This window comes from Eschrichtius robustus, chromosome 6 (genome assembly GCF_028021215.1).
Source record: "Eschrichtius robustus isolate mEscRob2 chromosome 6, mEscRob2.pri, whole genome shotgun sequence".
Taxonomy (NCBI): domain Eukaryota; kingdom Metazoa; phylum Chordata; class Mammalia; order Artiodactyla; family Eschrichtiidae; genus Eschrichtius; species Eschrichtius robustus.
Genome location: NC_090829.1, coordinates 18,749,431 through 18,762,803, shown reverse-complemented (window position 1 = coordinate 18,762,803; position 13,373 = coordinate 18,749,431). Strand labels below are relative to the sequence as shown.

Sequence of the window (13,373 nt, the reverse complement as noted above, 5' to 3'; positions counted from 1 at the left end):
AAGTAAGATAAATTACTGCTTTTTATTTTTCTCTGCTTTATCTAAAACAATGTGCCCTTTTTGTTCTCAAGGGTATTCTGGCTACCACACAAGGAGCACATATATTGTTTCCTCTTACTTTTCAAGTCTATTCAGGGAAAAGGTGGGTGAACAGCTACAAAGCTAAATAAATATAAATTTTGGCTTACTGCAGGCAGTGAGGAAAGGAATATTTTGGTTATAAACCTCAAATCCTGACTCTCAGTCTACACATGTATTTAAGAATAACTATCAACTTTCTAAGACTCTATAGAGAGTAAGATAATTTTATACTGTATTGATGGTATATATTAAATCACTGTATCAATGATACAGTATATTCTTTTTATACCACTTCTAGTTGATTTATGGTCAACATCACTTAGATATCAAACTCAGATATGAAATATTAATAATAAATAACAACCACCACCTGCCTCCTCACCAGAATGTAAGTTCTGTGACAGTTAGTGTTAGTTTTTCATTCTATAATTTTTGTGTGGCTTGCAGTGGGTAGGCTCTCAATAAAAATGTTGATCAACCAATGAATGAATAAGTAAGCTCTTTAAAAGGAAAACTAACCCCCGAAAATGGATCTAAAATTTTAACAACTCCCCAAAAAGTAAACAAAAGAGATATATTCTAAAAGGATTTACTTGGCCACCAGAGTTAATTAAAGAAATGAATGAGTCTTAATATTACAATTACAACTTTTTTTTCAACAAAGTGCTTTTATACTCCCTTTCCATTTTGCCCTTTGCCCCGAAATCTTTTGACAGGTTACTCTTTGTTTCCTTAGACTCCTTACACATAAGAGACTTCTACAACAATCCCTCTGTTCATTTTCCTAGAACCACCGAGCAACTGTTCAAAGAGACCAAATCAAGTTCACTATCATAAAGAGTATAAAAAGGCTATCAGCAGATACACAGATGAGGTTGTTAGTATTAGAATTACTTTATGACCTGAACTCAAAAACAATCTAAGAATTCACTATTTTCTGCCAATGTTTTCATATTCTTTGTATGCAGCTGCTCTCACAATTCATTTCAAAATATCAAGTCTCACATTAACCAAAACAGCAATTTTCTAGCAATTGCTATAGCAATTGCAATAGCTATAGCAATAGCAATAGCTATAGCAATAGCAATCCAACATTATAAGTCAAAACATTCTCTTTACTGATGCTGTTATTAAACATTATCTTCTACATCAGTCCTCTGAAATCTAAGTAAAAAGCACCAGAACAATATCATGTTACTTCAAATGTTGAGGATGAAGGAACTTGCTCACTTAAAGCCTTTTTCTCCTCCTGTTTTTAATATGTTTACAATTGATTTAATTCACTTCAAATGTCTATGCTAAGTTCAAAGAACTAACTGCATCAAACTCAAATAATTTATATCCTTTTCCTGTTTGTTAAACATTGATATTAAAAAATTTTTAATTACTTATCAAGTCAAAGCTATTAATATTTGATGTATCACCACTTAGCTTATGTTTCATAAACAATATAAAGCACCAGCCTATATAAACCCACCATGTTCTCTCCATAGTTTTCCTTTAAATTCACAAAGTGAAAACTCTATTTCAAAAACTACAAGAAAACTACAGATTTAATAAACAGATTAACTTACTGAAAAAATCTTTAAAGACCTTTAACCAATCCATTCTGAAAAAAAATCCCCTGTTCTCTTCGTCAGTTTGTTAACACAGCTCAGGATAATTCTTGGTGAACTTCCTGGTTCTGCAACACTGAAACTCCCCACACCCAATCCATGTGACTTGGCCCACACCCAGGCAATAGAAAGGTTTCCTGAGGCTTCTCTTTTCCCAAAACATTTTTCCCCTGAACTCTAACAGAACCTATAAAACAAGTATATCGTGATGGCCACAAATATGACCTTACTATTCATATTTATCTTGGAAGAAGCTTTAAAGCGTGTATTTTTTTTTCAACAGTTGAAAATATATTCATGTATTCATTCTTTCCTTTGTTTTCTCCTTTTCTTTCTTAACCTTCAAACAATGTCTCCATCAGCACAATCAATCATTTGTGAAAAAAATCCATTAGTTATATGGGACATTTAAGTTACCAAAAAGGGATTCAGAAATTCTGAGAAAGGAAAGAAGGCTGTCGGATGCAAAAGCTGGACTTACATCATTATACAGGCTAACTATAGATCACTAGTCCTCTGGAATAGACAGCAATAACTGTAATATACTAATAAAGTTAACAGCAATAGCCTAGAACTTAAATAGATATAGTCTTGCTAAAACTGTCTCAATAGTATCAGAAAATAGTATGGAATGTTTCCCAGGAGTATTAATAATAAAAACTGTATCTAATAAGGCTTTTAAAATTCATATGCAGTCACATCTAAAACTGGGGTGTTTTTCCTCTTTGCTCTATATTAGTTTTTTCACTATCTTTTGTTAATTACTGTCACATCTGCTATACTTCTCAGGATACCACTATCCTTTTAAAAAGGAACATAAAAGTTTATCTAGGTGTGGCCCTAGTCCCTTCTGTGCCTTCATCACTATGAGGCATACCTTCTTTTTTTTTTTTTGAGGCATACCTTCTTGATAGAAGTTACCTTAATTTTCCCTAATACACCTAATCAACATGCTTTAAATAAATGTCCAGTATTCACAAAATCACAAGTATTCCTGGTTCTAACTTTGGTCTCTTCAGCTATTCAAGGACAATCTCTTTCCAACTGTCTTCCATTCATATGTGAATTGTCTTCTATTCAAAAACTACTATTAAAAACTAATAATAATGGCCTTATTTGCAAAACCTTAAAATCTCAAAAAAAAGTAAACCTAGTTAAAGCAGTTAAGTATCATGGTGAAAATTCAGATTAGTAACTCCATTTATTAAATGACCTTTAGAATAGAATAACAATAGAATAACAATAATGCTGAATAAGAAATAAAAACTAATATAAAGCAGTTAGTCAATAATATTCCATATTCATCAATCATGCCACATTACTCTCAAACTATCTTTTTTCAAGGAGAAATTTTACTTTTTCTCCTACATATATACCAAAAACTATTAAGTAACAGCATGCTTGCCTGAATATGAGGGAAATTCTGTCCCTCCCAATTCCTTCCTGTCAGCCAAGGAGAATTAAGAGAGAGAGAGAGAGAGACAGAGTAGGCCTCATTTGCACGTATTTCCTTCCTATCACAGCTTGGCCAAGCCCAACGTGAAGTAGGTTCCCCTGTCTCTGGCCCTAACGGAAGGCCAGTAAAAACAAACTAACTTTACAGTTAGGGGAAGAAAGAAGAGGAAAAAAGAGAAACAAAATAAGAGAGAAGCTTTGTAGATGCTAATATACAGTAATGCACAATTTATAACTCTTTTATCAAATATAAGAATAAAATGATGGTTTGTTTTTAAAAGCACAGTTCAAACTATAAGCCATTAGATGTAAAATGAAGCAATGTATCCTGTAAAATAAGTTGCCTTGATGACAAGGAGGATATTCTGCATCTCACTCATTTTATCCCTATCTCAATTAGATGTAGAATCTGTCTAAACTCCAACAGGCACTCATGGTTCAAGGAGCCCCTGATAGAAGATCAGAGTTAAGTTCCACGGTCAGCATCACTCTGGCTTGACTCTTGAACTCTGGCCAGATCCACCAGCTAGATTTACAGAAACTGACCTTCACTGGTCTCCCTGAACACACCTGACTTGAATACCCCTGCTATGAGCCAAATTTACCTTGCCTAGCTGAAATCCCAGCCCTGGGACGTTCTAGTCGATTCTGCTCACTGCTGCCAAAATTCAGGACAAAGAACCAAGCTCTAGCATTCATTTAAAACAAAGTATTGTCATTCTTGTTTTAATACAAAAATAACTTACCTAACGTATCCTTTAGGTTTTTTACAATCGATGCTTTCCGAGCACTGTTTTTCCTTTCCACGTAGTTAGAAGGCACAAAACCCGTTTTATTCATGGAATTTCGAACTCGCCACCAGGACTTAGAATCATCCAGAAGCCACAATCTCTCATTCTTCTTGATGTCCAGCTCTTGTTCTTGTTGGGCCACATAATCAAATTTGGCTACTACCACCACTTCTTCTGCCATTTTTCAGCAGCTTCTGCACTGTAACCACACAGAAAATATTTTACATAAGGTTTAACTAGTAGTAGTCTACATGCTTTTCAAAAAAACACACCTAAGAACCAAAGAGCACTGAATGATTGAAAATAAAAATATGAAAAAAATTAAAATACCAGGCATATACTAATCAATACAAAACTGGTATAGCTATATTAATAACTTTAAGGCAAAACTATTACTAGTGATAAGGAAATTAACTACATCATGATAAAAGGTTTCATTCAATATATATAACAGCTAAACTTATATGTACCTATTAATATAGCTCCAAAATAGAACCACAAGGAAAAATTGATAAATCCATTGTCATAGAGGACAACTTTTAACATGTTTACCTCAGTAATAAATTAAGGAGACAAAAAAATAGTAAGGCTAAAGAAGAACTGACATCATAACCGCTAAGTTTGATGTAATAAACATATACAAATATAACTTCCAAACAGAAGAATATAAACAGAACATATAAAAAATCGATCAAATGCTAGGCCATAAAAAAGTCTGTACATTTTTCATGTACTTGGCACCCTACAACCATATTCTCTGACAATTATAATAAAAAGACAGCTTTTCAAAAACGTTATATATTAATATTTAGAAACTTCTAAAAACTCATGAGTCAAAGAAGAAATCATAATATAATTTGGAAAATACTTAAAAGTAAAATTAAAGACTATACAGCTAACTTTGTGGGATGCAGCAAAAGGAATATATAAAAAGGAGATTCGTAGTTGTAAATAGTTACATCAGAAAAATAAGAAAAGTTAAAAATAAATTAATGAACTGATCATCTGTCTTCAGTTAGAAAAGAAGAACATAAAAACAAGTAGATAAAAAGTAATAATACAAATAAAAGCAGAATTTAATGAAACAGAAAACAAAGATATAGAAGAAAGGCTCAACAAAACAAAAGGTAGTTCTTTGTCATGACAAAAAAATGGACAGTCTGGCAAGACTAATCAATGAAAAAAGGAAAAGAGAGCCCAGAAATAAACCCCCACACCTATGCTCAATTAATCTTCAACAAAAGAGGCAAGAAAATACAATGGAGAAGAGACAGTCTCTTCAGCAAGTGGTGTTGGGAAAGCTGGACAGCCATGTGTAAATCAATGAAGTTAGAACACACCCTCACACCATACACAAAAATAAACTTAAAATGGCTTAAAGACTTAAATATAAGACATGACACCATAAAACTCTTAGAAGAGAATATACGCAAGACATTCTCTGACATAAATCGTACCAAGGCAACAGAAATAAAAGTAAATATAAACAAATAGGACCTAAGCAAACTTAAAAGCTTTTGTACAGCAAAGGAAACCACAAACAAAACGTAAAGACAAACTATGGACTGGGAGAAAATATTTGCAAATGATGTGACCGACAAAGGCTTAATTTCCAAAATATACAACCAGCTCATACAACTCAATAACAAAAACACAAACAACCCAATCAAAAAATGGGCAGAAGACCTAAATAGACATTTCTCCAAAGAAGACATATAGATGGCCAACAGGCACATAAAAAGATGCTCAACACTGCTAACTATTAGAGATATGCAAATCAAAGCTACAATGAGGTACCACCTCACACTGGTCAGAATGGCAATCATTAAAAAGTCTACAAATAACAAATGCTGGAAAGGGTGTGGAGAAAAGGAAACCCTCTTATACTGTTGGTGGGGATGTAAACTGGTGCAGTCACTATGAAAACCAGTATGGAGGTCCCTCAAAAAACTAAAAATAGAGTTGCCATATGATCCTGCAATTCCACTCCTGGGCATATCTCCAGACAAAACTATAATTTGAAAAGATACATGTACCCCACTGTTCATTGCAGCACTATTTACAATAGCCAAGACATGGAACAACCTAAATGCCCATCAACAGAGGAATGGATAAAGAAGATGTGGTATATATATACAACGAAATACTACTCAGCCATAAAAAAGAATGAAATAATGCCATTTGCAGCAACATGGATGGACCTAGAGATTATCATAGTAAGTGAAGTAAGTCAGAAAGAGAAAGACAAATACAATATGGTATCACTTATTAAAATATGACACAAATAAACTTATCTACAAAACAGACTCACAGACATAGAGAACAGACTTTTGGTTGCCAAGGGCAGGGGGTGTGGGAGGGATGGACTGGAGTTTGGGATTAGCAGATGCAAACTATTACATATAGCATGGATAAACAAGGTCCTACTGTATAGCACAGGGAACTATATTCAATATCCTGTGATAAACCATAATGGAAAAGAATATGAAAAAGAACATATATATAGGTATAACTGAATCACTTTGCTGTACAGTAGAAATTAACACATTGTAAATCAACTATACTTCAATAAATTTTTTTTTAAATGAAAAAAAGCACACCAAATTACCAGGAATAAAAAGGGACTCATAATTATAGATGCTACAGACATTCAAAAGACATGGCAATATTAAAAACTTGATCAATAAATCTGAGAAAAAATAAAATGTACAAATTTATAGAAAAATTAAAATGACAAAAGTAATAAAATTGAATTAGTCATTAAGAAATCTTCCCATAATGAAAACATCAGGGCCAGATGGTTTCACAGGCAAGTTCTATTAAAATTCAAAGAATAAATAATTCCAATTTATGCAAACTCTTTTAGAACAAAGAAAGGAAATGTTACAAACCTAAGTCACTCCTGAACCTAGAATACCTCTTTGCTTTCTTCAGAGAGACTATTTTACATAAATAGCTATCCCAGTTTAGCAAGCAAATAAAATCAGCTTCTGATTTTGGATACTGAATATCCAAAATACTGATTCTGTTTTCTCAACGATGAAGCAAGTTCTTCAATGTACTCAGGGAAATGCATTTTAATCTAGAATTCAACAAGCCCTAGCATTCAAGGGTAAATACTTTTACATCTACAAGGTAGATACTTTTGGGGGGTTATTGCAACATCTCAAAACCTACCACACAGTCTTCTAAAATAATGACTCAAGTATATACAGCACCAAAATTAATAATGTTAAAAAAAAGAGGATGATGTGATATTCAAGAAATGACGAACAGGGAGAAACCAGAAAAATTAATTTGTATTCTTGCAATTTTTCTGTTTGAAATTACTTGCAAATAAAAACTTACAACCGGGACTTCCCTGGTGGTCCAGTGGCTAAGACTCTGCGCTCCCAATGCAGGCGGCCCAGGTTCCATCCCTGGTCAGGGAACTAGATTCCACATGCCTCAACTAAAAGTTCACATGCCACAACTAAAGATCACGCATGCCGCAACAAAAAACTGGCGTGCTACAACTAAGACCAGGCGCGGCCAAATTGAAAAAAAAAAACAAAACGTTACAACCAAGACTAAGTAATAACTGGTGCATGATGTAAAAAATCACAAGTGATAGACTTTTTGAGACACTGAAAAGCAGAGAGATTTTGTCAGGGATACTTGGGCACCAACTGTGATTCCTTCCTGTGGGAACCTGTCCCCCCACCCCCATATTAATCTATACATTTAATAAAATTTAATTCTAGGTCCCAGTGGAATTTATTCTGAAACTTGACAAACTGATTTTTAAATTTATCTAGAAAAGAAAACATAAAACTGGCAAATATTTTGGTAAAAAAAAGAGTATAATGGTAAGAGTTGGTTAAAAAAAACAAAAACAATAAGAGTTGGTATAACAGTTGGTAGGTTGTATATCCAGCATTCATTTTCTCTTTTCCTAACAATATCCCAATTATCCTCATAGTTGCCACCTCATTATTATTATTTTAGCCATGCAACTTGGGGGAATGACTCTAGCTTCAAAGGTGTATTTGGGTTAATGAAAGCTTTCCCTCCATATTAGAATCACCTACAGAGCTTTTAAAAAAATACAGGAGCTTGGGCCCCTACTTCAGAGATTCTAATCAGTGTGGATTGTCACTTAGGCATTACTATTTTTAAAAGCCATCCAAGTGATTCTAATGTACATGCAGGACTGAGAACTCATCTAAGCCAATCATGACAATCTCTCCCTTGCTAGTTTTGTCCACATTAACCCACTTAAGGCCAATGGGATGCAAGGAAAACTATGCTAGCAACTTCAGGGTAATGATGACTGGCTCTTGAGAAACGTAGTAAAAGACTGTCTCTGTATTTTGTCATGGACAGATGTGAGGCCTGCAGCCACCTTGTCACCAGCTGGAGAAATGAAGCTGACAAGTGAAAGGAGAGCTTCTGGGAAATAGAGCCAGAGCTGCTAAAATAGGTACTAAAAACTGCCCCCTAAACTTCCAGTTCCTTGAGCTAATGTATTTCTTTATTACGTTAAGACAGCTTTAGTTGGGTTTTGTTCTTTTCAGCTGAAATTCCCACTATAGGCAAACATACCCTATCAGATATCAAAATGCACTAAAATATTAAGGCAATTTAAAAGAATATGATATTGGTATAGAATATCAAATAGACGAGTAGAATATAGATTAAGGTCCAGAAACAGATACACCTACATACAGGCGGCTTTAGAAGCCCTTTTCTCTAATATACTAGCTATGAGTTCTTCTAATTTAGGTCTTTTTGAAAGAGATGGAGTACTTCAAACCACTTAATACAAAATGAATTTTTGTATATATTTTCCCCCTAAACATTTACAGTGGTCTCACCCAGGCCTAATTCACAAGCAAGTAATTTTTTTAAGTGACTTCTTTGATAAGTCTTCCCAAAGCAATCAACTTCATTTTCACAAAAGCAATTTTCTTTCAGCACTATTTTTGTTAATTTATATAATATAACAAGATTATAGTAAGAAGCACACCTGAAAGATACAACACCTCTAATTCTTGGTAAGTAGATTCAACTCAATTGGTGAGAGCAGAAATATGTCAAGGGTATCAGGTTATATGTTTCATAATGGAAATAAAGGGGTTTAGTCAGTTAATTAGGCAAGTCAGCTAACTTCTACTATGTGTCTTTAAATATGCAAATATATGAGAATTTCATATATAACAGGGGTGACATTTCAAATCATTGGAGAAGAATGAGTTATTCAATAACTGATACTAGGACTACTAACTATCTATTTGGGAAAAAACAGTGTCCTACCTCACACTATATACAAAAGTAAATTAGACAGACGACCTTGACTTCCAGGAAGACAGAGTAGTTGTACTTTTCTCTATTTCTCCAGCTAAGTAGAACTAAAAACCCTGGATATTATGTATGAAGCAAACAAAAGAAAACTCTGAAAGGTAAAGAGAAGTCAAATCAGCTAGGGAGCTCAGGACCCAAGTAACAACATAGTGGTGAATTCCCTAGGTTTTCTTTTTGCCTGGTATATTCTAGACTTGAAGATGAAGATTGGCAAGCTAAACACACCAACAGGCACAGAAAAAAACAACAAAAACAACAAAACCCAGTGCTCTCCAGACAATGGATCAAAAAAGGGACAGCTTAGCAATACAGAAAACTTTTAGACGATAAAAACTCTACTCCAGTCAAACACTGCAGGAAAAACTGGCCCCACCCATACCAGCAAAGACCAAGAAGGAAACCTAGATTTTCTACCCTTGAGAGGCTGTAACGGGGCACCCCAACATCTGTGCCTGGTGGTGTAAGTAAAGACCAACTAAGGAGCCAGGACTTTTATTACCCATCAGCCAGACAATCGGCAAAGATGTAAAAGAAATCAGTAACACATTCAACCAACAGGATCTAACCAACATTTATATAATATTCCAATGAACAACAGCAAAATATACATGCTTTTCAAGTGCCCCTGAACAAATACCAAGATAGACCATATCCTGGGCCATAAAATAAACCTCAACAAATTTAAAATAACTGAAATTATAAAGTGTATTCTCTGACTACAACAGGATCAAACTAGAAATCAATAATAGAAAGATAACAGAAAAACCTCCAAATATTTGGAACATACTTCTAAATAATCCATGGGTCAAACAGTCTCAAGGAAAGTTCATTTACACTGAAGTGAAAACGAAAATAAAATCTATCCAAATTTGTGTGACACAAGATCAACCTGCAAAAAGCAACTGTATTTCTATATACTAGAAATGAACACATGGACACCAAAATTAAAAGCAATACCATTTATAATAAAAGGAAAAAAATGAAAGAAGTGCTAATCTAACAAAACATCAAGAGGACTATATGTTGAAAACTACAAATGCAGATGAAAGAAATCTAAGAAGATCTAAATAAAAGTGTTTATGGAATGGAAGATTCAACACAGTAAAGGTGTCAATTTTTTCCAAACTGATATACAGGTGATGTAATTCTTATTAAAATCCCAGCAAAAACTTTTGTATATATAGAATTATTATTCTATAATTTTTATGGAAAGGCAAAATAACTAGAATAGGAAAAACAATTTTTAAAAGTTAGAATAAAGTAGGGAAATACTTACTATGTAGCTACAGTAAGCCAAGACTTACTGTATTTGCAAAGGGATAGACACATATATCAATGGAACAGAACAGAAAACCCAGAAATAGAGCCACACAAATATGCCAGACTGAATTTTGACAAAGGTGCAAAAAGTAATTCAATGGAGGAAAAACAGCTTTCTCAACAAATGTTTCAAGAGCTAATGGACACCAAAATAGGCAAACAAAAAAATATACATTAACCTAACCTCACACCTTATACAAACACTAACTCAAACTGGATGACAATCTTAAATATAAAACTTGAAACTTTTAGAAAAATATACGGAATAAAATCTTCAGACTACAGAGCTAGGCAAAGAGTTCTTAAACCTGACACTGAAAGTAAGATCCATAAAAGGAAAAACTCAACAGTAGAAAAATAACTCCAATTAGAAAACAAGCAAAAGACATAAAGAGACATAAACTGAAGAAGATGTATAGATGGCAAACATGCACATGAAAAGATGCTCATCATCATTAGCTACTGAGAAAATGCAAATTAAAACCACACTGAGACATCACTACACACCTATCAGAATGGCTAAAATAGAAGAGTAACAATAACAAATATTGACAAGGATATGTTGAAACTGAATCACTCGTACTTTGCTGATGAGAATTTTAAATGGTACAGACCCCTGGAAAACAGTTTGGCAGTTTCTTGTAAAACTAAACATGCAACCACCATACAAGTGAGCAGTTGTACTCCTGGGCTTTTATCCCAGAGACATGAAGATTTATATTCATGCAAAAACTTTTACATGAATGTTTACAGCAACTTTGTGAAGTCAAAAAATGTAAACCACCCAGATGTCCTTCAACAGGCAAATGGTTAAACAAACTGTGGTATATCCATACCATGGAATACTACCTAGCAATAAAAAGGAAAAAATGATCGATACATGCAATAACCTGGATGTATCTCCAGGGAATTATGCTGAATTGGGGGAGGGGGGGGGAAGACAACCCCAAAGCTTACACACTATATAATTCCATTTATCTGACATTCTTGAAATGACAAAATTATAGAAATGGTGAGCAGATTAATGGCTTCCTGGGGTTGGGAGTGGAAGGAAATGCGTGGTTATAAAAGGGCAGCAAGAGGGATCCTTGTGGTAATGGAAATGTTCTGTATCTTGACTATCAACATTAATACCCTGTTTGTTATACTGTACTACACTTCTGCCCTATGTTACCATAGTACTTCATCATTATACACATATGACAGTTTCCTCAACTATACTTTACTGACGGACAATGGGTTGTTTCCTGTCTTCTGGTATTAAATAGTGCTGCAATGAACAGTCTCATATACATGTCACTTTGTTTTCCTGTTTTCTGTGTCTCTGGGTTCGAGTCATAGAAGAATTCTGAGATGAAGCTTAAGGTTTACATAATTTTGTGAATATTGCCAAATTTCCTATCTATTGGCTCTTTATCTTTTTGTATTCTCAACAATATATTAGAGTGATTATTTCCTCACAGCCTTGCCAAGAAACTATGTTGTCAATTTTTTGGATTTTTGCCAATTGGATAGATAAGAAATGCTACTTCAGAGCAGTTTTTATTTGTGTTTCTCTATTACAGTGAGATTGAGCACCTTTCCCAAAATTTAAAGGACATTTGTATTTGTTTTTCTGTGTGGACTACCTGTTCCTATCTTTTGACCATTTTCCTATGGTGTGGCTTCTTTCAGTTTTTAGAAGCTCTTTGTATAGTAGGAGTATATGTCCTTTGTCTTTGGTATAAATTTTTCCATTTCATCATTATCTTTTTAACTTGGTTATCGTACTTTTTGAGAAGAAAATTTTTGAAGAACAGCTCAAAATTGTAAATGCACATTTCTTTGAACCAGCAATCTACATACTATGGGCAAAAATGATTCAAGTACCCAAAGCCATTTATGTAAAAATGTTTGCTGCAGCACTGCTTATGTGAAAAATCAGGAGTGAAACGTACACCAAGAGTGCCTAAATTATAAATACTGGTATGGTAAAATGTCCAAGAAATATTAAGCAAAAAATGAAAATTCAAAATAATATGCTTGTTATGATTGTATTTTGAAAACATTCTACTACATATGCTTGTATATGCATTAAAAAGTTCAGGGAGGATACACATCAAATTGCACAGTGGTAGCCTCAGTGAGTGGTTAGACTGGTAAGACTTTCATTCCCTACTCCATAGATATGTGTGGTTTGAATATTTTTCAATAGGTACGTATTACTTGATTTTTTAAAATATACTGTAAAAAGAGAAAACCAACTGAAAGCTAGCTAATAGGAACTGGCATCCAGAACACAAAGTATGGGTGAGGAAACATGGGGCATGCAAGAGAAAAAAAGAAATGTAAGAGTAGTAAGTTGTCATAGAACTAAATCTGCTTTACAGTAGAATTACACAGAATTTAAACAACTGGAATCTAAAATGAAAACAAAAAACAAACAAAAAAAACCCCACTTATAATTCAGCTTTCCTTTGATGACCATTTCTTCAGTTAAGTACCAGATAAAAGAGCTTATCTTAGAGTTCAGATCGTAGGGAAAACTATGCATCTTTAAAAACAAGTAACAAAGTAAAATAACATGTTAACACTACAAGAGGGACAGCAATTGAGGCCAACTGAGAAAACAAAGTAAATGCTTCCCATCTCATGCTTACCCTGGAACAGATGCTCAGAGTAGAATTACGGGTAGTAACATTTGCACTATTTTAATAGCCATTTCTCTCTTGCTCTCTTTTGGGTAGAGACTAAAAGCTTAGTTCAAAACACAGAAATTACATATGAA

At 33.9% G+C, this 13,373-nt stretch overlaps 1 protein-coding gene across 3 annotated transcripts in view; it reads right to left on the bottom strand.

The window, feature by feature from the left end:
• Window positions 1-13,373, bottom strand: part of NCK1 (NCK adaptor protein 1) — an 83,070-nt gene that overhangs the window by 16,917 nt on the left and 52,780 nt on the right. For 2 of the 3 annotated variants that reach the window (XM_068545966.1, XM_068545967.1), the window contains exon 2: window positions 3,899-4,142. In XM_068545966.1, coding sequence (XP_068402067.1) covers window positions 3,899-4,124 — 226 coding nt within the window. In that variant the 5' untranslated portion in view covers window positions 4,125-4,142. Of the gene's footprint in view, window positions 1-1,655; window positions 1,757-3,898; window positions 4,143-13,373 lie in introns of those variants that run through there. The other variant, XM_068545968.1, reaches the window with a different exon arrangement.